This window comes from Palaemon carinicauda, chromosome 2, assembly GCF_036898095.1.
Source record: "Palaemon carinicauda isolate YSFRI2023 chromosome 2, ASM3689809v2, whole genome shotgun sequence".
In the NCBI taxonomy this organism is placed as follows: Eukaryota; Metazoa; Arthropoda; class Malacostraca; order Decapoda; family Palaemonidae; genus Palaemon; species Palaemon carinicauda.
This window is the reverse complement of record NC_090726.1, coordinates 193276187-193303313: the sequence shown is the minus strand read 5'-3', so window position 1 is coordinate 193303313 and position 27127 is coordinate 193276187. Positions and strand designations below refer to the sequence as shown.

Genomic DNA, 27127 nt, shown 5'->3' with positions numbered 1-27127 from the left:
TACCTCTAAAGGACTTGGCTATTCAGACTACACTACAGAACCTTTTAATCAGGGCAGGTAGACTCAGAAAAGAAATCTCCAAGAACACCATCTCTGTCTGGCTTCTAGAAACCATGAACAGAGTGCTAATCCAGACAAGCGATTCAAAACAATTGGCACAGCTCGTTCTAAGGAAGTAAGAGGAGTTTGTGTGATAAGCCTTTTGGAAGAATCTGTCAGTTTGCCATGTTTTGAAGACAGGATTTTAGAAATGTCAGGCGACCTTCATGGTCTTCTGTCTACAGGAATTCACTTAGGACCTGTGGCAGACTCTCAGCAGGTGGTGTAGCATATCTAGCTCCTTCACAGGACAAGAAGCATCTTTTCTAAGATAATGGTTTTAACATCAGTCTAGGATGTAAGTAACAGTGTCTGGCCTTTTTTCCTCGCCTCCTTCCCCCCTTGGAGTGCAACGGTTGGACTCGTATGTTGCTGGAACAGACTTTGATGCAGGTAAGACACCATACCGAGTAAGTATTTTCTAAATGTTAAGATAGAATTGCTTATTGCCCCATCCTCCTAATGAGGGAAAGGATGGATAATAATGTGAACCCATCTTTTTTACTTAGCCTTACATATAATTACAGACAGCATATCCTATTAGGATATACTGTAGATTCTTCTATGAATGCCTGTCTATGACAGTAACCAAGCCCAACCTACTGAGACTCAGGTTATAGCAAGTGGATTGGAGTCATCACTCTTGCTCCTCATAAGGACCGAGTGCTTAGACATCTAGTATTTTAAATTAGCCAGATTGGTTATAGATACTTCTTCCCACCTAAGGATAAGTCTCCTAGTAAAGGACGAAGGTTTATATCCGTGTAGGAACAAATCACAGATTTTTAGAAGTAATTTTTTATTTGTATTTTCCTTTAAGTTGTGCTTCCACCTCATTCACCCCATAAGTTATGGGTGAAGATCAAAGGGACTTCTCAGTAAGCTGGTCCCGGGGGGTTGGGGCTGGGCTTCTCTGCATAGCCAGTTATTTTATAGTTGTTTCTTGAAAGACATAGAGATTGTATCATTCTTCTAAGTAAGCTTCTCACTGCTATGGGAAGCTCCCTACTATGTCAATCATTCTCAGTCATTTGATCATTTAGCTAACTTCCATTATCATTCCTCCTTTTGGATGAAGTCGGTATTTAGTACCTTCTTCTAGTTACTAGATTCCACATCTCTTAGCAGTTTCCTAGTTTGTGATGAAAAGATTCACTGATCTGACCTTTGACTTATCAGACCAACGTTATAACTACTGTAATAAAAGTAATAAAAGGAGTGGAACTAGATTTGTCATCACATAAGCTTAGAATTATAGCAGGCCCAAATTATATCCATATCTGTGCCCCTTATGCCCTGCTAGTTGGGAGTAGACATATTTACTTTGCCTCACCCAAAGGGAGTAAGGTAAATTATGCATTATAAGTAGCCTGTCTCACCTGGAAATATATAGTGTGACAGGTGTTGTCTTTGAGTATTTTACCCCCTGATCCATGATCCATGAGTCCAACATTATATGTAACCAATTACAGAAGACAAAAGGAATTGAGTCTAATATAGTGGTGCTTATAATTGGGATCATAGCAGACTCCCCGTGGCCATATCTGCGGTTGTTCATTACGAACCCCTTCATCATAGATTGCCATACGGCCTTTCAATGATTCTCCTGTCACAGCAAATTGTCTCAATTTTGAAAGAAAAGTAACTCTTGGCTCATACCAAAAACCACTTATATGGTACCTTGATAGCTTTATTGCCATTCATTATTCGGAGAGACTCATCTTTGTTCATGCATTTTTGTTTCTCCCAAGATTTAACTTGTTTCATATTTTGTGTATTGTGCTGTTTGTTTCATTCGTCCTTGCCTCAGTATTCTTCTTATTAGGTGATGGTTTGTATTTTTTTTTATTTTCTATTATAACTTAATCACATAATCTTTACTTTTGGAGCTGGTGGCTTCCCATGCATATGAGAACAACTTATTACTTATTTTTTTCCTCTCCTATCTGCTAAAAACTTGCTAGTAGGTTCCTCTCTTCACTGTCATGCTGGTGTTGCTTATTTTTGTTCAGGATACAACATTTTGTATGTACAGTACTGTACTTAATTTTGATAGTTTCAAATTACACAGTATTTCTAACTGTTTGCTAATTTGTGTTGCATCTGGTTCTTTGTTTTCATTCTTAGTGTAATTTTACGGGTGATTATTCTAATTTGATCTGGGTAATTCTAATTACACCTTTTGATCCAGAATTACCCTAAGAATATTTTATTTTCTTTTTTATTTACCAACGCACATCCCCCAATTTTGGAGGTAGCTGACATCAAAACAAGGGAACAAAAGGGGACCTATCCTCTCTCTGCTTCTTCCAGCCTGACAAGGGATTCAGCTGAGTTTGGCTGGTACTGCTAGGGTGCCATAGCCCACCCTCCCCTGTTATCCACCACAAATGAAGCTTCACACGCTGAATCCCCTACTGCTGCTACCTCCATGGCCACCAAGGCAACTGGAGGAAGCAGCAGGGCCTACCAGAACTGTCACTAAGAAACTGCAAAATATAAACGGAGTAAAACTTGTAAAAAAGGTGTCTGACCCCAAGAAAGGATTACCCCTATATTAATTGAATTACATTGACTACCTATTAAAGCTAGAATAGAGTATAATATATGTGCGATAACCCATCAAGTTATCCAAACCGGACCTCCAAAATATCTAAGAGAATTGCTACACATCCTGCAGCCAACAGGTGGTTTCAAATTATAGGAGCCAAGATGCATGTCTACTGTTCATATAGGCTCTGTAGCACATAGGGTTCCCCTTTGTGATAGGACCAGGTTAAAACCCTGGTCAGTTACTCGATCATACAATCACCACCCTACAACAGCATCTTATTTGTACTGTATATCGATTAAGCGCTACTCTCTTTCCATTTTTTTCAAATATTTCTGCCCTCTATCGTACTGTCATCCATCTCTTCGCCTATCTTATCCCAGATTAGCTTGGCCTAATGAGCTTTCAGATAACAAGTTAACATCATCTTATATATAAGAAAGAATGAAATACCTACTGAAGCCACATGTTAATTAGATTCAAAGGAGTCCTCTTGAAAACAAAGGGTGCTTACTTGATGACTGGAAAGGAAAAAAATCAGATAGTTCTGCATTATCTAGAAAAGCTTGGAACCACCAAAGCACTCCTATGATTTTGGTTATCTAGTGTACGGTATTTATTGACGAGGGTTTCTCTTCCAGATGTACAGCACCATGAAAGGGCATAGATTAGTTTTCCCCTCTTATGCTAGCTTTAACCATTCTCCATGAGATTTGATGTTGTTAAAGAGTAGAATAATAAGAATTTTTCTTTATGATTTCCAACAAATTTATCAGATCAATTCCTTTATTAAAAATAATTTTGACAATGTTCAGTATTCTTTGATTTCTTATTTTAATATTTTAGTTACCTGCAAGTTTGGCTCATTGGGCAGGTAAATCTTCATCTCATTAATGATAACAGTGATGTCAAGAGGTCAGGGTATGTAAAGGTCCACGGCAACTCTGATCATATGAATTACTGGTTATAATTATGCATATGGTTAATGTTCTTCCCATGGTGCCATCTATCAGGAGGAAGAGGAAAAGAAATGTCTTTATTAATTAGTGGCCGGGAGGTTGATGACTTTGATGGGATTGGCATAAAGACTACCAGTTAAGTATTGAAATGATAAATTTTATTAGAATTTAATTTTCTCACTCATGAGTTTTGTTTTCCAGTAAGTATGTTTTTCAATATTAAACTTACCCGATAATCATGTAGCTGTCAACTCCGTTGCCCGACAGAATTCTATGGAGGGATACGCCAGCTATCACAATACTAGAAGGGGGTGTACTTACCAGCGCCACCTGTGGCCAGGTACTCAAGTACTTCTTGTTGACACCTCCTCAATTATTCCTCTGTCGTGCTTCCGGCAAGACGTTCTGGGATACGCTTATGTTCTTGGAGTATTTTCACGACTTTGGTGAAGTATTTCTCTTTGATTTCGGCTGTCGCTTTACTGGAAACTTCTATATTAGCTTAGTTAGCTTTTGGAATTAATTTGATTAATTATGGTGACGAAGAGAGTATGAACTCTCTTTCACCTTTAAATGGCCGACCCTTCCCTTAGACGGAAGTGTTGGTGTCTAAGAGAGTATAGACTCTCTTTCTTAATTTTGCTTAACAAAAGTTATAGATTTATTTTATATCTCTCCGCCTCTTATAGGCCTCTTCGATTAACTTTCTTTTTTTTATAAACTTATTAAAATTAATTTTTATATTTGTTTATATTCGACCTTCCTAATAGTAGGCGGTCTTTTCTTGGTACCGAAGTTAATTAACATTGAGCCCGTCATTTCGGTTTTACCTGTTAACATATTATGCTATTTTAATGTCTTTGAAAGAATTTCTTTGATAGTCTAGTACTGTTTTCAAAGTTGAACTAACGTTTTGTTTTGTCTCTGCAGTTGTTGACGTTCAGAACGTTCAACTTGCACTCTATCGTTACGATAGAGAAAGAACTTTCACGGTTTCACGTTGCAGTAAGAGTAACCGTGTCTAGCGTTTTGTTCATTCTTTCTTAACTTAATGGTTTTAATCCTAATAAAGGAACTTTTCTTTTTGGGAAATATTTCAGTTTTTTCCTTTAACAATAATATGTTTTAACGATATATATGATTGGGCTCTTCTCTCAGGTTCTAAGTCAAGAGAGAGAGAGAGAGAGAGAGAGAGAGAGAGATAGAGACGGAGGGAGAAAGAGGAGGATAAACGTTTCATTCAAGCCTGCCAGGCGTACGAGTAACGTTGTTATCGTTTTTTGCTCTTCTCCCTAGTCTCTTTAGGGGAAGAAAGTAAACGTTTCTAGAGTGATCTAGTGTTTAGTCTCTTTCCAGCCACTGAATTATTTATCTTTCATTAGATTTTTCTGTTACATTGTAATTCTGTTTTCGCAATTACTAACTTTTGAGAAAGGATAGAATTGCGTGTTTCAGGTACAAACCACTTAAAGTTTCGAGTTCAGTGAAATAAGTGCAAACAGAAAATCAAAGTGATAAGTGATTAGCGCAAAGTGTGTCAGTGTTGTGCGTGAGGGTACTTCTGTGCGCGCCAGTCGTTCTCCCAGTCCGGGACCTCTTGCAAGCTCCCAAGCCCAGGGGAGAAGCAATGTCGAAGGACAAAAGGGTTCAGCAGGCCTTGATCGGCGCACAGAAGTATCCTCGGTGGTTGTGGGCGTGTCTTACCGAGACCGTCACTCCCACCCGCAGACGATTGAGCCCTTATTTTGCTCGTCTGCAGAAGAAATTTAGGGGAGAAAACGCTGGTCTCAGGTCTCAAGACCTCTTAAACATAAAGTCCAGACCTATGCCAGACGTACGAAGTTAGAGTTCAACAACCCGGATGCAGTCATTGGGTTAGCTCTGACTCTCCTCAGTCATCAGTTGAATGCACTCCGCCTAAGAGGAGTAAGGTTCTGCCGCAACAGATCTCTGCTGTTAAGGCTTTACCTCAGCAGACCTTAGTGTCTGCCGACCCCAAGTTGACTCTACTGCAGTCCATGCAGTCACAACTTTCGGTCTTGATGCGTGAGTGTCGGGCTGAGAGTGTTGCGCCTCCGCCTCCGCCTACACTCCCTCCGCCTGCGCTCGCTCCGCCTGATCGCAGTACCACCTGCCAGGCGTACGATGTTGAGCCACGTTCTGAGTTGGCTGTTCCCAGTGGTGCTCAGCCTCCACCTTCTTTAAGGCAACCTTTACAATGGGATCAGGAGGATTATACCTCTCTTCCTCCGCCTCCACTTGCTGCTCCACCAGTGATGCAACACTCGGTTGAGGTACAACAACCTCTCCCGTCCTTGAGTCAGTCTCCTCAGCTCTCGCTGCAGCGAGCTCAACCCTCCACAAGGCAAGCACCACTACACCTTAGCCTTGCGCCTCAGGAGCCTCAGCTTGCGAGACATTTACCTTGTTCTGCACAGCCTCTACCTCATCGCGCTCCGCTCACACCACAGGAACAGGAACTTGCTACTCCGCTTCCGCCAACCGCTCAGCAAGCGCAACCCTTGGGTTCAGCCACTCATGCCAGGAGTCAGCCTCCTCCACCCATGCGCCTACCTTCTGCTACTTCCTTTGACCAGCCTTTGCAGACTGAGCCTCAGGTGTTCCCTCAACAGAGTCTTGAAGAGGAAACCACAACTATTGTTGTTCCAGCTCGTTCTGACTCTGCTGTTCAGCATACCTTACCTCCATTTTCAAACCTTATGATAATGGAGGTTATTTGTATTACTTATAAAAATATATTTGTATTCCTTGCAATATATTTTTAACAATATCGCAGAATATGGCAAAAAATATGAATCATGAGTTATGAATGTAAGGTAAATATTATGTTGATATTTAAACCCCATGCAAGCATGCATAAAGCACTCTAGCACTGGTCATGGAATTTCTGAGAAATGTTAAACGCCATGCACACGCTCTGCTTACCTTACAGCATGCTCTACATACAGCATGCTCTGCTTACAGCATGCTCTGCATACTACATGCTCTGCATACAGCATGCTCTGCATTCAGCATGCTCTGCATACAACATGCTCTACATACAGCATGCTCTGCATACAGCATGCTCTGCATACAACATGCTCTGCATACAGCATGCTCTGCATTCAGCATGCTCTGCATACAACATGCTCTGCATACAGCATGCTCTGCATTCAGCATGCTCTGCATACAACATGCTCTACATTCAGCATGCTCTGCATACAGCATACTCTGCATACAACATGCTCTGCATACCTTACTGCATGCTTCTCAGTCACACATCTTTGGTTGTTGCCAACTCACTAGACTGTCAAGCAGTTTCATAACGTTGCCTTCTAGTCTGCTGCTTTTGCACCAGTGAACCCTCACTGAGAGAACTTAGCTTTTCTAGGATATGGTCCCTGTAGATGAGAAAGTTCTTTTCTCCCTCCTTCTGATATTCCCTTGAGGACTCTGTCATTTGGAGGGAGCCTTTAGCTGCATAGCCTCCTATGGACTTTTATTTAAGCGTAACATGCTTCCAGGGAAGGTAATGGTTCCACTTCAGTCGCTAATCCCGTCTGTTACCACACCTGCTCCCATAGACCTTGAGCTGTGTTGCAAGACATGCAGTCCAAGCTTAGTCCTTGTTAGAGGATTTTTTGTTTACGGAGTCAATGTGTCACGGGGAAGACGTTCAACAACCAACAGAAGTGACTTGTTGTGACGCAGTGCGGCAACCTCAGCAACCCGATAAGGAGTTGTCTGTACGACCCAGACAGTCTAGACAGATTCGGGTTGTCACTGTACTTCCTCGCTTGCCCATGATTGACAGTTCACAGACTGTGCAGCAGTACCATGATCTTGTGTCCGGCTCCGTCAGACGACTGGCTTTTAAGAGCTCCCACAAGTCGTCGCTGTCTGGAGATTTTCAAATGGACTATGGATCTGACCAAGGAACTGGGCCTCCTGGTCAATTTTGAGGAGTCTCAGCTCGTTCCATCCCAGACCATTGTCTCCTTGGGTATGGATCTTCAGAGTCGAGCTTTTCGGACTTTTCCGTCGGCCCCAAGGATCTTCCAAGCCCTAGAATGCATCCAGAGCATGCTGAGAAGGAACCGATGCTCAGTCAGGTAGTGGATGAGTCTAACAGGGACACTTTCATCGCTGGCCCTGTTCATCGTGTTAGGGAGACTCCACCTCCCCCCCCTTCAGTATCATCTAGCTGCTCACTGGATAAAGGACATGACGCTAGAGACGGTCTCAGTTCCTGTTTCCGAAGAGAGGAGGTCTTCTCTCGCGTGGTGTAAGAACAGCTTTCTTCTCAAGGAAGTCTACCTTTGGCTGTTCAGAAACACGACCGCCGTCTCCTCTCGGACGCATCAGACACGGGCTGGGGTGCGACTTTGGACGGACAAGAATGCTCGGGAACATGGAATCAGGAGCAAAGGACACTTCACATCAATTGCAAGGAGTTGTTGGCGGTTATTCTGGCCTTGATAAACTTCAAGTCCCTCCAGCTTAACAAAGTGGTGGAGGTGGACTCTGACAACACCACAGCCCTGGCTTACATCTTCAAGCAGGGAGGGACTCTTTCGTGGAAGTTGTTCTAGATCGCAAGGGACCTACTCATCTGGTCTAAAGATCGAAAGCTAACTGGTAACGAGGTTCATTCAGGGCGGTATGAATGTCATGGCAGATCACCTCAGACGGAAGGGTCAGGTCATCCCCACAGAGTGGACCCTTCTCAAGAATGTTTGCAACAGACTTTGGGCCCTGTGGGGTCAGCCAACCATAGATCTGTTCACTACCTCGATAACCTAGAGACTCCTGTTGTATTGTTCTCCGATTCCAGACCCAGCAGCAGTTCACGTGGATGCTTTTCTGCTGGATTGGTTCCATCTCGACCTGTATGCATTCCCGCCGTTCAAGATTGTCAACAGGGTACTTCAGAAGTTCTCCTCTCACAAAGGGACACGGCTGACGTTGGTTGGCTCCGCTCTGGTCCGCGAGAGAATGGTTCTTAGAGGTACTGCAATGGCTGGTCGACATTCCCAGGACTCTTCCTCTAGGAGTGAACCTTCTAAGTCTACCTCACGTAAAGAAGGTACACCCAATCCTCCACGCTCTTCGTCTGACTGCCTTCAGACTTTCGAAAGACTCTCAAGAGCTAGGGGCTTTTCGAAGGAGGCAGCCAGAGCGATTGCCAAAGCAAGGAGAACATCCACTCTCAGAATCTATCAGTCTCAAGGGGAAGTCTTCCGTAGCTGGTACAAGACCAATGCAGTTTCCTCAACCAGTACCACTGTAACCCAGATTGCTGACTTCCTGTTATATCTAAGGAAAGTAAGATCCCTTTCAGCTCCTATGATCAAGGGTTACAGAAGTATGTTGGCAGCGGTTTTCCGCCACAGAGGCTTGGATCTTTCCACCAACAAAGATCTACAGGACCTCCCTAGGTCTTTTGAGACCTCAAAGGAACGTCGGTTGTCCACTCCAGGCTGGAATCTAGACGTGGTCCTAAGGTTCCTTATGTCATCAAGATTTGAACCTCTCCAATCAGCCTCTTTTTAGGACCTCACATTAAAAACTCTTTTCCTCGTGTGCTTGACAACAGCTAAAAGAGTAAGTGAGATCCACGCCTTCAGCAGGATCATTGTTTTCACATCTGAAACGGCTACATGTTCCTTGCAGCTCGGTTTTTTGCTAAACGAGCTTCCTTCACGTCCTTGGCCTAAGTCGTTCGAGATCCCAAGCCTGTCCAACTTGGTGGGGAATGATCTGAAGAGAGTACTTTGCCCAGTTAGAGCTCTTAGGTACTATCTAAAAAGGTCTTAACCTTTACAAGGACAATCAGAAGCCTTATAGTGTGCTATCAAGAAACCTTCTTTTCCAAGTTCTAAGAACTCAGTTTCTTACTATTCAGGCTTCTGATTAGAGAAACACATTCTCATCTGAAGGAAGAAGACCTTGCTTTGCTGAAGGTAAGGACACATGAAGTGGGAGCTGTGGCTACTTCAGTGGCCTTCAAACAGAACCATTCTCTGCAGATTGTTATGGATGCAACCTATTGGAGAAGCAAGTCAGTGTTCGCATCATTCTATCTCAAAGATGTCCAGTCTCTTTACGAGTACTGCTACACCCTGGGACCATTCGTGGCAACGAATGCAGTAGTAGGCGAGGGCTCAGCCACTACATTCCCATAATCCCATAACCTTTTAACCTTTCTCTTGAATACTTTTTATGGGTTGTACGGTCGGCTAAGAAGCCTTCCACATCCTTGTTGATTTGGCGGGTGGTCAATTCTTTCTTGAGAAGCGCCGAGGTTAAAGGTTGTGATGAGGTCCTTTAGTATGGGTTGCAGCCCTGTATACTTTAGCACCTTTGAGTTGATTCAGCCTCCCAAGAGGAACGCTGCGCTCAGTAAGGAAGACGATCTTATTAAAGGCAGAGTAACGGTTCAAGTCGACTTCCTTACCAGGTACTTATTATTTCATTGTTATTGTGGATAACTGATTATATGAAATACGGGATACTTAGCTATCCTTTAGTCTTGTACACTGGTTTTTCACCCACCCCCCTGGGTGTGAATCAGCTACATGATTATCGGGTAAGTTTAATATTGAAAAATGTTATTTTTATTAGTAAAATAAATTTTTGAATATACTTACCCGATAATCATGATTTAATCGACCCTCCCTTCCTCCCCATAGAGAACCAGTGGACCGAGGAATAATTGAGGAGGTGTCAACAAGAAGTACTTGAGTACCTGGCCACAGGTGGCGCTGGTAAGTACACCCCCTTCTAGTATTGTGATAGCTGGCGTATCCCTCCATAGAATTCTGTCGGGCAACGGAGTTGACAGCTACATGATTATCGGGTAAGTATATTCAAAAATTTATTTTACTAATAAAAATAACATTTTATTAGAGTTTTTCCTAGTTTCACTGTCAAGAACATATTGATTACATTCACGTTTTTCTTCACAGGTTTTTCAGAGGTCACAAAAACGAGAGGAATATGTACAATATATCACAAGAGTCAGCATGTACCTCCGTGATATGTCAACAAATAATAATCAACCAAACAATAATCCTCACTCACAACCTGTTCTTTTGGCACCTGGGCCAAATTCACAAATGGCAGGACCAGGCACTCATATGGGTGGCACGGTTACCCAGATGGCGGGACCTACTGGCGGTATGGCTGGTTCTGTTGGGCCAGGGCCTGGTCAGATGATTACCAACGCTGGTTCTGTGGTTACTGGACAAAATGCAAACATGATGGCTGGTCAGCAGCCTATGCATGGTAATCCTAGAATGGGCCAACCAATGCCCTCAAATATTCAAAATAAAACTGGAGATATGTCCAATTGGGCTGAAAATAATCGCAGGATGAGTATGCAGCAGCTTGCAGGGAATAAAAAGCCACCAAACATAACTATTAATCAACTGAACCAGCCTGGTAAGATGAATCCAATGCCAATGTCCATTCCTGGACAGGGTGGCCCCACTTGTCAGATGGGACAAGTTCCCAACCAGATGATGTCAAATGTAGGTCGTGCTACTGGCACAATGCAGCCAAGGGTCCCTTCCCCTGGGTTCATGGCAGGTGTAACGGTAATGCCCAGGCAGGGAACACCTTCTGCAAGTGCATCTCCAGTACCTTCTCTTTCAGCCCAAAGTAGCCAGCCTTCCCCAGCATTTATATCTCCTTCGCCTTCAAGTATGTCAAGTATGGTTCCATCACCTGTAGGTAGTAATAGTGGAGGTATGGGGCGAGGCACAGGTCACATGGGTGCGCCTTCTCCGAGTGGTATGTTGAATACTCCAGGACAACCACAGCAGCCATCTCCTGCGCAGTGTGTTGCTAATAGTCAAGGGGAAGATGTTGCTTATAGGGAAAAGGTACGCGAGCTTAGCAAGTACATTGAACCCCTGCGTCGCGTCATAGAAAGAATTGGAAATGAAGATGTTGAAAAATCAAGAAAAATGAAACAGTTATATGAAATATTAAGGAATCCCCAGAGACGTATGTCAATGGAAACGCTCAAGAAATGCGAAGATGTTTTGAAGAGGCTGGAAATAAGAGATGAAGATGGGTCAACTGTACCACCAAATATGGAAAATAGAATTGCAGGTCTTGTAGATGCTGTAAATAATGCTTTTAAGCATTCTTGGGGTTCCCACACTGTGCATCGCACTTTTTCACCAGCGCTGTCTGTATTGCTTGGACCAACATATTCCTATAACCCAACCAAAAAGTTCAAACGCAGCAATCCCCTTCAGCCACCTCCAGAAACACCAAATATCAGTGACATTGTTCAGGGGGAAGTTGCTCGGCTAAATACACGTTTCAGAGTTAATCTTGACTGCCAGCAACCACCTGGTAGCGATGACCTCACATTGATTTGCCAGTTAGATGACCCTAGTTTGCCATGCGTCCCTCCCATCACCCTTACGATCCCATCAGCATACCCGATGAAAACTCCACGATGTGATTTGTTACCTGTAGACTATGAGACCACCGACTTTCTCAAGAATATCAGAGAGAGCATGTTAGTAAGATTGAAGAATATGCCTCCACATTGTAGTGTAACAATGATGCTTCACAGTTGGGAGATGAGTGTACGACAAGCATGTGCCCCAAAGCCTTACCTAACATCAATAATTGCTAATGCTCTTGTAACTACATAAATATTCATTCATACATATATACAAAACTTCATAAACTATCTGAAATTTAACCTGCCAGCACAGCAACACCTAGGCCTTCCAAATGAAAAGCAGTATTAACTAAATGGGTTCCTTGAAAGTCAATACTGTACATAAAATGAGAATGAGGTGCCTTATGAGTGGACCTCCAAAGTGACTTATTGGTAGTTATTTATTCTTCTATATCATTGTAGTGAACACTTATTTACAAAGATTGTCTTTATATAGGGGCAAATTAGATAACAGCTGAATTATTTTTCATGTTAGATGTATGCTGTATGTCACTTATCATTGCATGGACCAGCATGGACCATTACAATATTTTCTCAAGTGTATAGTATTAATAGTTGATTGTTTGAAGCTTTGCTAGGTTTAGAAAACATGGTCAGAGGTCATTATTTTGTTTTGAAAGGAAGTAGTGGTTTACGATTTGTTCTTCCTATAGAAAGTATAATGAAGTTTTCTCCAAAGGAATTTTATGGTGTGTACGTGTTCTTAAAGTAGCAGTTGGAGAGCCTTTTGTATTTGCTGCTTTTTCTAATTTATTGACCGGTATGGACAGGTGTCTTTATTAGTACTTTTGTCTCTCCTGTTGTACTTGATACCAGAGTCAGAATTAAGCATAATGGTAGAACACAGATTTCATTGGAAAGTTGCTGAGGTGATGACATCAAACTGCTTTTACAATACCTTTGTTAACTAATTTTGTAGTTGTTTTAATGAGAATGTACAATTTTGTCTTGTTGGAGCATTGAATAATTTCCCATTTTAGGAAAAAAATATATTGTAATATATACCAACAGGCATCAAGTGAAAGTTATGCACTGGCAGAAGTGGAACTTGTTGCTGTCAGTTTTATCTTTTGGTTTTACAGAGCCACTGTAGATGGATACCTCTCAATAGATGTAGTTAAGTACTTTTTGTAGGTAGTTGGGCCGTTTAATGTACAGGCCTTCTACGTTACCTATGCTAAGCAAAAGGGAGATGTAATGGTCATTAAAGTTATGTTGTAGTTATTCAGTAATTTATACTTTTTTCATTTCAACACATTTTCTCGGGATGAAGTCAGGCTGATTTTTTTTTAGTTTGCTGGTTATTCCAGATGGTCATGGAGCTTTTCCATTTTCCATCCTACTGAAGGGATCTTTAACCTCTTTAGCTGTTTTAATCTCTGTTTAATGGTGTATCATGTTCATTCTCTTCGCTCAAATTTTCAAAATCGTGTAGTTTTCTACATTCCAGTATTTCTTTATTTTGAACTTTAATTACTCAATTTTTATCTTTTATAAACAGTTTAGTATGTACATTGTCACTTTTATATCATTTTCATCTTTTTAGAGCTTATTTGCTAACTTGAATATTTTTTCTTTACCTTCTGCTGAGTTGGAATTATGTTTCTATTTCTCCTATCACTTACTCCAAGTGCCTTTCACCTGTCTTTAACCTCTTTCCTCATATAGAACTATATCCTTTTTTTGCTTCCCCTCTGCCTTAGCTTGAGCGCTCTCTTATTCTCTTCGAATGACTTTGTACGTAATTCAGATTTTATAACATTTTTTTCCCTTTCACCCTTCTCTGATGGCACCACATACTTCTGCTGCCTTTTGTATCCCACTTTTCAGTTGTTACCACTGACCAATTGTTGATGCTGTATTTAAAAATTGTTTTTATGTATTTATATACTTGTTTATCTTTCACCACTAAATTACCTCCCAGCAATCGGTTATTTTAAGCAAGCCTTACCTGGTGCAATCATTTACTTTGATATTTATACTTCACATCATGATGTAATCTATCTGTTTTGACTCCTCCCCTCCTCTTTATTATCAACTTTACTCGGGGCTTCTTAAACACTGTTCCGCACCTTTGATCCATGACTTTGATAAAATTAAAAGATTACCTTTTCCTCGTGATATGCAATTTTTTTTGGGATGTATTGTACATTAATAATTGTAAACATTATAGGAATAGCTTATTTCTAAATCAATTACAAGGAGAATATTGTACTGGGAATCAAGGTTGATCAAATGTTTTTGCTGCACAAAACTTCACTTGGATTTATGATAATCATCTTGAAGATTAAACTGGGTGTTTAGATTAATGCTTCAATGGTGGACCACTACACCGCATGGAGAAATAAGTTCATGGTTTCATAGTCTAAAAGTGCTGTCCATTTTCTGGTTGAGGTCATCATCCCAAGCTTAGCACATTTTTTCTGTTTATTCCTCTTCAATTTTGCTTTTCATGTTTATGAAAAACAATTGTATTTTTGTATACATTTTAAAAACAATGTATAGCTTACCATACTTACCCTTAGTTCAAATGAATTGCCCTTCAACAAACGCAGCAGATTCAATGCGATAGATTTCAGAAGAATAACTTGCTAACAGGGCTGTTCAGTTTGTATACCAGTGACAACCATCCTAGTACTAATTCATTATTTATAAGATACTTTAATTTGGATGATATACCGACTCGTTTGTGAACTGCTTAAGGCATATTTGAATTGATGGATTTTATGTTACAAAAGAAAAAGATTGATTCCAAGCTTCTAGACAAGAACTTTCGAGTATTATACAGTGTACAAATATAAAATACTGATTATTCTAGTTTTTGATTATACACTATAATTTGCATTATTGTCAAGTTCATTATTTTGTAGGAGAAAAGAAGTTATATTACACTATAAGATACAATGTATTTTAGTGAAAAATTATTTAGTAATATGATTAGTATGCTATTCTTTATTAATATTTTTCTTTCATACTTAATCACTTGTGTAATCTTTAGTACATTACGAAATATAAAGATCTTCAACTAAAGCTTTTCTCCTTCATATCTGCTGTTTCACTCTTCATCCATCCACCTTCTCTTTGGTCTCCCCCTCCTCCTCCTACCTGGATCATCCATCTCCAGGGACGACTTGTTTTTATTTATTTTTTTTTTTATCTTGCCTAATACAGAATATTTATTTTTCCGCAAAGTTGATCTGTTATAGTATATTTTGTATCATGTTTTGGTAGTCTAGTACACATAATGGAAGTTAATCAGTTAGCCATGTACAAGAAGAGAGAGATATATATAAATATGATAGCTTCAGCCCTTTTTTAGGCTATACTTGAATCTTCAACTTAATTTTTGCTGTAATTTTATGTGTGGAATACCTCATGGTATTCATGTAGTCAATCTACAGATTTATTGCAGAACATGGTTGCTATGTAGGTAAACTAATTTCACATGTGAAATTGGGAACATATTGTTTAAAATTTAGTCTTTGTAATAAATATAAACTTATAATACTGTATTGTATTTGAAGTAATAACTCAAAATTAAAGAGTGTTTTCCAATTTGGTCAGTGTAATATCCAGTGAAATGTTTTGTTGTAGCTATTCTTTTGGTAAAGATGGTTTAGATTTGAATGTCATGTGACACTGAATAAAATCAGTCCATACCACAATGGTACTTAGTGAAAATTAGATTGAATTCAATACAAGTAAGATAATTTTGTGTGTACGTCAGTACATGTACTTGGATTTTGACAGTGCTGCTTGAGACATTTTACATATACCTAGTTACTTTTTTTCCCCCAAGTTTTACCCAATCATTAATGGATATTTATAGGTAAGCTTTTGTTCCACTGTGGGATTAAGTCTTGTATGTCAAAATCATTGCTCTAACTCCTTGATTTGGTTACTTGCAGTTTTTCAATGTGATTAGGCATGTTTGTTTACTATTAGAGACTGTAATTGATGAATGAATACAAGTTTATGATATTACCGTCACTCAAACTTTTCATTTGTTCTTGTTTGCTTTGGATCTGCTGGTATATATTTTGTAAACTTAAAAGCATGGCTGCTCTTCATTAAGATCTTGGTGATGAAAATGCCCAACGTTTTGGTTTAATTCAGAGCAAATAAAGTACATTTTACTTTACCTTTTTGTAGGTAGAGCAAAATTCTTAGTACTTTCTGTCAAATTCTTGATTTTTTTCATCTTACTTTTACACCAGTGTCACTTTGACTAGAAAGTCCTCAATGTGGTACAAGCATAGATTGTTGGAGTATAAAAAATGTAGATGGTATGCATTATTATTGTTTTTGCTTTCTACTTTATAACAGGACATTGGGTCAATGGTGATGTGCTTACGGATTAAATTTCACAGTATTTCAAAGTATTTAATAAGGCGTTTGTAATACAGTATATAGATGTCTAACAAGAAAAGTATATATATGTGTATTATTACAATTAGATGGGAGAAGTGAAGAGCACTAAAAATTGAATGGATATTGTATGAAATAATTGACATGGATGGATTTGGCTGAATGCAGTCTTGTACGACACTTGTCATGTATCAGTCTAATTGCTGTCATAAGCAGTGCCAACCATTTTTAATCCCCCCCTAGTTTTCCTCAAGTTTAAGTGCTATAAGCCTTTTTAGTTTTCTCCTTTCACTGTTTCATTTCCCTTCATGATAGCATGGAGATGTTAGTGTAATTACAGTGTTTGTACAAGGAATAACTTCCTATTTTAATTATGCTATAATGCTTGGTTTGAGTTTGTTTAGATTTGACGATTTAGCCAGCCATTCTCCAACCACTAAATGGATTCCCTTATACTCACTACTTCACAGATGTCATTCACTGGTCAGTTATGACATGATTTGATTGTTTTTTAGGTTCTCTCTCTCTCTAGATAAAAATTTTTTATGATAACGTATTATCTGCAGTATCAAGAGTTCCAGGCAGCAATGCTCTCCACATAATAAAAAGAGAGAAGTTGTGGTCTCTATTTACCCAAGTCAGGAATGCAGAAATATTAAAAATTCTCTTAGTTTGCCTCACCAACTGTACAGGTTGAATATGTAAAGTTTTGTATTTCTAAATATTTGCACATTTTTATTTCTGAGTGTCAAAATTTTGAATTTGTGTTTGACAATGTCAATCAGTCGGTTTCATTTGCTCTTGAATTTTGATTATAGAATTGGTTTCTTTAGGACAATCAATCAGTTTCTTCAGAAGCCAATTAAATACTATCTGTAAACTTAGCAGGTATTATAATCAACTTTAAGTTTCAAAGTTGACCAGAAGATTACTGTAGATTTGTAATACTGTATATCCTCCTATATTAGTAATTAAAATGTTTTCAATCAATTTACAAATCTCAGATTTTTTCCAGTCTGTCTGTGTGCTTAGTGTGTAAGAGGTCTCCCTTCATTAAATAAGTAAACTTTTGGTCAACATTTACCTTACCAGGTATTACAGCATAAGTAAAGTATGAATTTTGTATTAAGGAAAAACAAATTGTGTTGGTGTATTGGAATTACTGGTCACCCATTAGTGTTTGTTGTAATGTATTCTTAAGAGTACAGTAGGTCTATAGTGTATATTTTCTATAGTTTAAAATTTTTGTTTATTGGATGATATATGCTTGAAATAGATGTCCAAATCTGTTATTTTGGATGGTTTTGTAACTTTTCCATTTATAAAAGTATTTAATGTAGCTGACATATGCTACTGTTAAAATGTTTTTCTTTAATACAGAAATCCACTGTATGGTATGTGTAATATATATATATATATATATATATATATATATATATATATATATATATATATATATATAATATATAAGATATATACTGTATATATCTATATATATATATATATATATATATATATATATATATATATATATATATATATATATATATATATATATATATATATATATATATATATAGAATATAAGACTATATAAATTTTGAGGTAGACAATTTGTACCGTACTATTTTACTATGTAGAGGAATGGTAGATAATTCCCTCACATTTGCAAGGTACATTTATTGCCATCATGATAGGATCTTCAGAAAACCAAAGATTTTTATTACCAGACTGTATGAAAGGGTGTGTTGATGTACACCTTTCGGAGCGAACGTGGGAATAGCATTACAGTATATACTCTTATTAGGGTCATTCTACTGTTCTGAAATATTGTAAATTAAGATTATCTGGGCTAGAATTTCTATAGTTCTGCGTTATAAAACAGCCATCTAACACTTATCTACTATGATACTGTACGGGGCGGAAAGGGGCAAAATATGGATATGGGCAATGCCCTACCTTATTTTATGCTACCCTAACACAAACCTTACTATAGCCAGGCAGACTAATGTGTATGCATAATATCTAAAGAATAGTAAGAACGGCTCGATAGTTTTTTGTACTGTGCATTGAATGTCTGTGCGAATGTTATTAGACCAGGTTAGACAGTATTAAGAGGATTTGTAGCTTAGGTAAGATGGAAATTTTGTGAATGTTTCAACACAAAATTATGATGATAGGCTAATATCATGTCTGAAAAATAAAGAATAAACAATAGTAAACCAATCAGTGTTTTTCTTTTCTTCAAGTGGCAAATCCAAAGTCTTAAATTGGGTGAACTAGAAGAAAATTTGCGAAGTGAAGCACTTGTTTATAGCAAGTTGGTGTGTATAAAATTTATGTGGTATCTCAGAATCTCTTAATGTGTATGGCCATTATAGACAATCGTGATTTAATGCAATGTAAAGCTGATATGTAGTTAATTTTCTGTACATAGTAAAATGAGCCCTCTCAGTATATGAAAGAGCTACAGTATAGCCTTATTTGTTCCTAATGTTGGTTAGAATGTACTATTAGGTACTACAGTACCACAAATGCTGAGCATTATTACTCTTTTAAGGAGAATATTTAAAACAAAATTCAAATTATCATAGTAAGATTATGCCGATTATGCAAATTTCTTGTCCAATTTGTTCAGTTTGCTAATGTTACTGACAAAGGTCGTGAGTTTGAGATGAGAATATAGCTTGGAGGTAATGATGGAACATGATAATTATTTGATTCCTTTAAAAGCTCTCCGCAAACATATATTTATGCATTTACTTCAAATTAAACTAAAATATAAGGAAGTGAATGTAATTTAATATATTTTCTTTTACAAAGGTAATGAAATTTTGTAATAAACATATAGGGTTTATTTACTGCTGCCACAGTTGAACTAGCAAATAGGTGTAACTGAGGCCATGAAAATATTGTCCTTTGATTCCCAAATCACCAAGACCAATCAGCCTGTGGCATTCACATTTAAGCAGTTAACTTTCTTATACTACTGAGCAAGTTCATCTGGATTGGCTAAAGTTATTGAAACAGTGCTTTAGGTTATTCTCATAACAGAACATTCATTTTCCTCATCCACAGTTTTTAGTCCTGTTATCACTGGAGAGTAATTTTGTACATTTAATGGTGTATACCCTTTCGCACTGAAAAGGTAAATGCAAGTTAGTACTGTGCTGTATTACTAAACTTTATATCATAACATAAGATTGTTTTTTGTTTCACTTGGTTTGTAAAATGATTACTTTGTATGCCTTCCATCAGAGAATGGGATTTCAGCATACAGTAATTAGTTCATCTAGAACATTAACTGTAAAAGGCTGGCGAGAAAAAGGCAGGGAGGTGACAGTGGAATATGTTGACAAAATCTCAGTCATGGACACTTGAGAAATATGTGATTTCCAAAGAAGTTTATCAGATAAAGAAGGATTTTTTCATCTTAATCCTAATTACTATCTTATGTATATCTAAAATAATCTTGTCGTAGTTTTCCTACCAACGCCAGTTTTCATGTCTGTCGGATAGAAACAAGATTTTGGTACCAAATCTTATGTTGCCTTTTAGACTGGGTTTTTTGCAACACAGCAGCCCAAAGGGATGAATCTTAAGTCTAGTAAATCCAAAACCTTTTTCACTGCTATAACTATGAATATAATAAGCATTCAACTCTTTGAAGTAAATTGCATTTTCTTGATATACAATCCTGAAGTATTTTATATGAGTAATTTTTGGCACGAAGTAGGTTCAGTCACTAACTATGGTAAAATCCTTTCATCACATTTAAGCCAAGTGGTGAGTGAGGAGACCCTCCTCCTATGCCAATTGACGCAAAGGGCCTCGGTTAGATTTCACCAATTGTCTCTATTGAGCTTTTATTTCATTACTTTTCCATTTATCATTAGCTACCTTATGCTTCATGGTCCTCAGCCATGAAAGCCTTAGTCTTCCAACTCTTCTAGTGGCTTGTGGAGCCCAGTTAAATCATTAGTGAACTAATCTCTCTTGGGGAGTGCGAAGAGCATGCCCAAACCATCGCCATCTACCCCTCACCATGATCTCATCCACATATGGCACTTGAGTAATCTGTCTAAGCTACCCTCACTTTTCCATCAGTTTTTAAAGGCAATTGGTGAAATATTTAGAGATGGGATGAACCGTATAGCCTACATTTTGAAAAGAAAATTGCTATTTATTCCAACAAAGTACACAAATCTTAGTCCTATTTATAGGACAGAGACTTCAAGCATAAGATACTGCAGTGTGGAGCTTATGTAAATGTTGACCTCTGAAACCCCTATATATATATATATATATATATATATATATATATATATATATATATATATATATATATATATATATATATATATATATATATATATTATATATATATATATATATATATATATATATATATATATATATATATATATATATATATATATATATGTGTGTGTGTGTGTGTGTGTGTGTGTACATTATAGCTTATATACAGTAGTGTGTAAAGTGGGTCCTAGTAAACCTATTCTTATAATCCAATATAAATCAAAGGTTATTTATGATAATTATACTTTTATCATATTTCCAGTTTAACTATTCTACCCTCAGCACAAGTTGTCTAGGTCAGAAAATATCATGAGCAAAATTCCAATTGGGAATGCATAATGAAAATGAAGTGGTTAAGTAATGCATACATTTCACCTTATGCCGGGTACTGCTTTGCAGCGTCCTTCTGCCGGTGTGTGCACCTACTTGTTAGCCCTTTTCGGCTGTTATGATTTTAAAAAAGTAAATAAAATAAGTAATAATTTCATAAAAGTAGATAATTTCTAAAATTTTCAACCTCTATGAACTTGATAGCATAAGTGATGGGATTTTTCAATGCTGTCCTTTGACCCAGTATGGCCTCCTTGGTCCCAGAGCCACATGGCATATATTCATAATTTCAAGTTCAACAGGTAATAATTCGAAATAGACATTTTTTTTCTGAATTATATAGTGGTGTATTATTATTATTATTATTATTATCACTTGCTAAGCTACAACCCTAGTTGGAAAAGCAGGGTGCTACAAGCCCAAGGGGCTCCAACAGGGAAAGCAGCTCAGTGAGGAAAGGAAACAAGGAAAATTAAACATTTTAAGAACAGTAACAATATTGAGATAGATATTTCCTATATAAACTATATAAACTTGTACAAAACAAGAGGAAGAGAAATAATACAGAATAGTGTTGCCGAGTGCACCCTCAAGCACGAGAACTCTAACCAAAGACAGTGGAAGACCATGGTATAAAGGCTATAGCACTACCCAAGACAAGAGAACAATGGTTTGATTTTGGAGTGTCCTTCTCCTAGAAGAGCTGCTTACTATAGCTAAAGAGTTTCTTCTATCCTTATGAAGAGGAAAGTAGCCACTGAATAATTATAGCACAGTAGTTAACCCCACGGATTTAGAAAAATTGTTTGCTAATCTCAATGTTGTCAGGTGTAAGAGGACAGTGGAGAATATGTATTAAATAGGCCAGACTATTCAGTGTGTGTAGGCAATGGGAAAATGAACCGTAACGAAAGAGAAGGATCTAATGTAGTTCTGTCTGGCCAGTCAAAGGACACCATAACTCTCTGGCGGTAGCATCTCAACGGGTGACTGGTGCCCTAGCCAACCTACTACAGTATATATTTTTAGATTTATCTATCTATTTGCTATTTCTAATTCTATCCTCCTTTTGTGTTTGTTGCATATTTGACTAGAATTGAGTTAGTTTCCTTCTTTGAATAATAATAATAATAATAATAATAATAATAATAGGCTAATAATAATAATAATAATAATAATAATAATAATAATAATAATAATAATAATAATAATAATAATAATAATAATAATAATAATAATAATTACACTGTATCTCTCTCTAAAGCAAGAAATAATATTCACAAAAGCACATAATTTTATCCCTGTCATATTAGTGATTATAAAAATATCTTGGCAATGATACATTTGCCAAATGTTTGTTTGCTGTCATTGTTAATTGTTTACATCAGTGTTGCCACATATGGGATTTTATTCCTAGATTTGGGGATTTTGGGTGTCGGATGGGGATATTCTGTACACATTAATATGAAGAAGAAACAAAGATGAGTTAATTTTATATTGTTGCAATTAGTTTACATACACTTACATGAAGTATAGTGAGTAATTTCTATATCAGTAAAGCCTACATGATCTGAAAGTATATTTCTGGAAATGCCGAAATTTGGGTTGTTTTGGAGATTTTTTTTTTATCATGACTTTTGGGGATCTTTAGACTAACCCATCTGGCAACACTGCTTTACATTACACTCGGGTCCAGGGACATACAGTAACACTTCCCCTTTCGTACATACTGGAAAGTAACGTGACTGGGATAGTTTATAGTACAATTGTTGTGAAAGCATTAAGCCAAATGTATCATAATAGTTTAAACTATTTGTGTGTGTAGCATCAAATTTCGTTAGCCGTCATATAACGATGCTTTTTAATAAGTTCTTCCTGTTCATCAGCCGAGCATGTCCGACTTCAAGGTAGGTGTTTCATTCCAATTGTCTCTTAATGATATTATGGTATTATGAAGTAAGTGTTACGATTTATAAAGTATGATTTAGTGTTACCATGCCATGAGTGAAGCCAATTGGGATGCAAACAGAGGGTCTAATACGGATACGTAATCCTAACTGTTGTCACACGCCATTCTCGGTTTTATTATAGTTACGGACGAGAAAAGCTTTTTCTTCTTTGAAACAGGTATTTTCTACAGTAAAACATCCGTTTTCTCCGAAAATGTCACCTATTTTCACTGCAATTATAAGCTTATTTTCAATATTAAACTTACCCGATAATCATGTAGCTGTCAACTCCGTTGCCAGCTACATGATTATCGGGTAAGTATATTCAAAAATTTATTTTACTAATAAAAATAACATATTATCTAAGAAATAATTGTGAATGGGGTTACTGTGCGTAGATCAGCATGTACCGCTGGCCAATACATAGGAGCTTGATGTCTTTCTTTTTTCGTGAGTGAAGCGAGCGCAGGGCGGAGTAAAAACCATTAGATTTCTTTAAAAATATCCCCTTTCGTAGACGGTTTTACAGGTTTTTTGGTTTATTTGCTATTGAAATGAAGGAAAGATTCAGTGAAAGTACATTATTCAATACAGGAAAAACAATTTTTTTCTCTTCAAAAATGCTGTTCCGTTTGTAACGATAAATTTTACCTCCCTCCCCTCATGTAGAAAAGGATACGTGTCTTGGGTTAGGTTAGGTGCAGTTGGGGGAACCTTAGTCTAGGTGGTGTTCTTGTATTTGTTTTCCATTTAACATGTTGTTTTTCAGTCTTAACTGTTGAAATTTGATGCCTTGTCCATCCCAATCAACTTCAAAGACTCCATAGGTACAAATTTATCCCAGTATTTACATAGCCGCTTAGCGCACGGTGCCCTTTGCAAGGTTAGTTGAAGGTAAGTTGGGTAAATATTTATTCCTTGATTTACCAGGGCTTATTTTAATTTTTATCTTTTAATATATTGTGTCCCGTCAGTTTATGGAATTACATATGTGAAAATTTTTTTTTAGTTGCTTTAATTATTGTATTTGGAGTTTACTAAACAATTCATCTGTAATCTATAATTTACTCATTTTTGTTTCCTGTACCAAGATAACTAGATTTTCCAATCGCCACCCATGATATTAATTACAATGAACTACTGTATTCAGTAAAGCATCAGTATAAAGAGTTTAAAAGGACCACCTATTAAGGATATCTTAATTATAATTTGGTCAAAGTTAGCTGGCTGAAGTTTTTTATTCTCAGAGTATGATAACTTGTAAGAAAACTATTTCCCTTATTATAAGTCTACTTTTGATGTACTGTGTGTACAGTATTTGAGGCTGTATTAGAAGGAAGTTTTGAATTTTGGTTTGCATTGTAAAAATCTTAAGCATGAAATTTGTGTTACCTAAGCACTTTTTTAATAGGTGTAGCGGTAAAAGTATAGAATTTTTATTATAAGGCAAAGTTGTAATATTAAGTTGAAAGGTAATGGACAGAATGATGGTTGAAAGGAAATTGGAACACAGGCTCCCTCAAGGATGGTGAGGTTGCAGCAACCAAATAAACTAACGAGTTTGAGCGGGACTCGAACACCAGTCAGGGACTTTACCACATCAGCCACCACAACCCTTATGTTCTATGTTTGTATATAGTATTTTGTGCAAAAGTACATGTAAATTCCTTAATGCTTTTTTTTTTTTCGTAATAAATCAGATTATTTATCAGTTGGCATTTATAAAAAGAAGTCTAGGAAAGCTAGGTGATATAAAATTCAGTGGTTAGAATACATTTTATACTTTGCTCCTATCTTTATTTTTTTTTATTAATTTAGATTTGTTGCTTCATTGTATGCTCTTAATTAATTTAAAATTTAATATCAACTAACTAATTTTATATTTTAAGAACTTTTAAATCGAATGCTGGACTATTAAGTTTTCAATATTAAACTTACCCGATAATCATGTAGCTGTCAACTCCGTTGCCCGACAGAATTCTACGGAAGGGATACGCCAGCGATCACTATACTAGGAGGGGGTGTACTCACCAGCGCCACCTGTGGCCAGGTACTGCAGTACTTCTTGTTGACACCACCTCAATTTTTCCTCTGTCGTGCTTCCGGCAAGACGTTCATGGATACGCTTATAATTTTGGAGTCTTGTTCACGGTTTTTGGTGAAGTATTGCTCTAAGATTTCAGCTTTCGCTATACTGGAAACTTTTCTATTAGCTTAGATAGCTTTTATTTGATTTGATTAATGGTTAACGATCTTTTGCTTTATTTGGAATCCCCCTTGACTAGCTCTTTGATTCAAGATGTCCGACCTTTCTCAAGCCCCTCCCCATAGACGATGTAGGTCTTGTAATAGGCGTATTCCGAAGGCCTCGGTTGATCCTCACACCGCTTGTTCCGACTGTAGGGAAATATCCTGTCAGTTGGAAGATCGATGTGAGGAATGCGCCGAACTTTCGGAACTTGAGTTTGTTCGATTCCTTAAATATACCACTAAGTTAGAGAGAGAGAGAGTTAGGAGGAGTTCTGCTCGCTCTTCGCTTTATTCCTCACCTCATGATCCTCAACCTTTTCCTCCCCCTGTAGTGGCTACCCCCGAACCTACTATTTGTGCTCAGCCTGATATGTCCGATGTTTTGCGTGCCATTCAGGCTTTAGGTGACAAAGTGGAATCGGTAGTGAGTGACCACAAGTTCCTCTTGGTGGACGTCAAGGAACTTAAGGTCAAAAGTGCAGTGGGAAGTGGTAGTGCCAGTGCTGTGCCGAGTGCTAGTGTCAGTGCGGTGCCGAGTGCTAGTGTCAGTGTCAGTGTTGTGCGTGAGGGTACTTCTGTGCGTGCCAGTCGTCCTCCCAGTCCGGGACCTCTTGCAAGCTCCCAAGCCCAGGGGAGAAGCAATGTCGAAGGGCAAAAGGGTTCGGCAGGCCTTGATCGGCGCACAGAAGTATCCTCGGTGGTTGCGGGCGTGTCTTACAGAGACCGTCACTCCCACCCGCAGACGATTGAGCCCTTATTTTCCTCGTCTGCAGAAGAAATTTCGGGGAGAAAACGCTGGACTCAGGTCTCAAGACCTCTTAAACGTAAAGTCCAGACCTCAAGAGTTCAACAACCCAGATGCAGTCATTGGGTTAGCTCTGACTCTCCGCAGTCATCAGGTGACTGCACACCTCCTAAGAGAGGTAAGGCGATGCCTCAACAGACCTCATCTTCTGTTAAGGCTTTGCCTCAACAGACCTTATCGTCTGTTGATCCCAAGATGACTTTGCTGCAGTCCATGCAGTCGCAGCTTGCGGTCTTAATGCGTGAGTTTCAGGCAGAGAAGGTTACACCTCCTCCTGCGAGCGCTCCGCCTCACCGCAGTCCAGTCTGCCAGACGTACGAAGTTGAGGTTCCTCAAGCTACCTTACCGCGTTCGGAGTTGCCAGTTACCAGCGTTGTGCAGCAACCTCCACCTTCCTTAAGGCAACCTCAACAATGGGAACAGGAGTCTTATGCCTTACATCCTCCTCTTCCTTTGAGGCAAGATTTTCTTGCGGTTAGACCATCTTCGAGGCAACAACCTCTTGAGGTACGACAACCTCTACCATCCTTGAGGCAGCCACCTCAGCTCTCGCAGCTGCTACCTCAACTTTCCTCAAGGCGAGAGCCTCAACTCTTGAGGCTAGCACCTCAAGAACCTCAACTCGTGAGACAGGAACTGCGTTCTGCGCAGCCGCTACCTCAACTCTCGCAGCTCACACCTCAAGAACCTCAACTCGTGAGACAGGAACCTGCTACTGCGCATCCACCTCAACCCTTGAAGCAAGCGCAACTCTTGAGACAGGAAACTCATGCTAGGAGTCAGCCACCTCAACGCATGCACCTACCTTCCTCTACTCTACTTGACCAGTCTTTGCAGCCTGAACCTCAGGTTTTAATACAGTCGCCTCTCTCCACACTTGCTCCTCAAACCGCCGCAGAACCTCCTTCATCCCAACCTCTTGACTTTGTCGTTACCAGCCCTCATCCTCTTCAACAGAGACTTGAGGATGAAACCGCAAGTGTTTATGCACCCGCTTGTCAGGATTCTGCT

General features: G+C 38.5%; 1 protein-coding gene and 1 long non-coding RNA gene across 3 annotated transcripts in view; both read left to right on the top strand.

Moving 5' to 3' along the window:
* Nucleotides 1–17452, top strand: part of LOC137629111 (mediator of RNA polymerase II transcription subunit 15-like) — a 45400-nt gene extending 27948 nt beyond the window's left edge. For both annotated transcript variants that reach the window (XM_068360385.1, XM_068360392.1), the window contains exon 3: nt 10578–17452. In XM_068360385.1, coding sequence (XP_068216486.1) covers nt 10578–12284 — 1707 coding nt within the window. In that variant the 3' untranslated portion in view covers nt 12285–17452. The remainder of the gene's footprint in view (nt 1–10577) is intronic.
* Nucleotides 17453–22813: 5361 nt separating this feature from the next.
* LOC137629105 (uncharacterized) overlaps nt 22814–27127 on the top strand; it is an 87445-nt gene continuing 83131 nt past the window's right edge. The window contains exon 1 of the long non-coding RNA XR_011041447.1: nt 22814–23019. This is a non-coding gene — a long non-coding RNA (uncharacterized lncRNA). The remainder of the gene's footprint in view (nt 23020–27127) is intronic.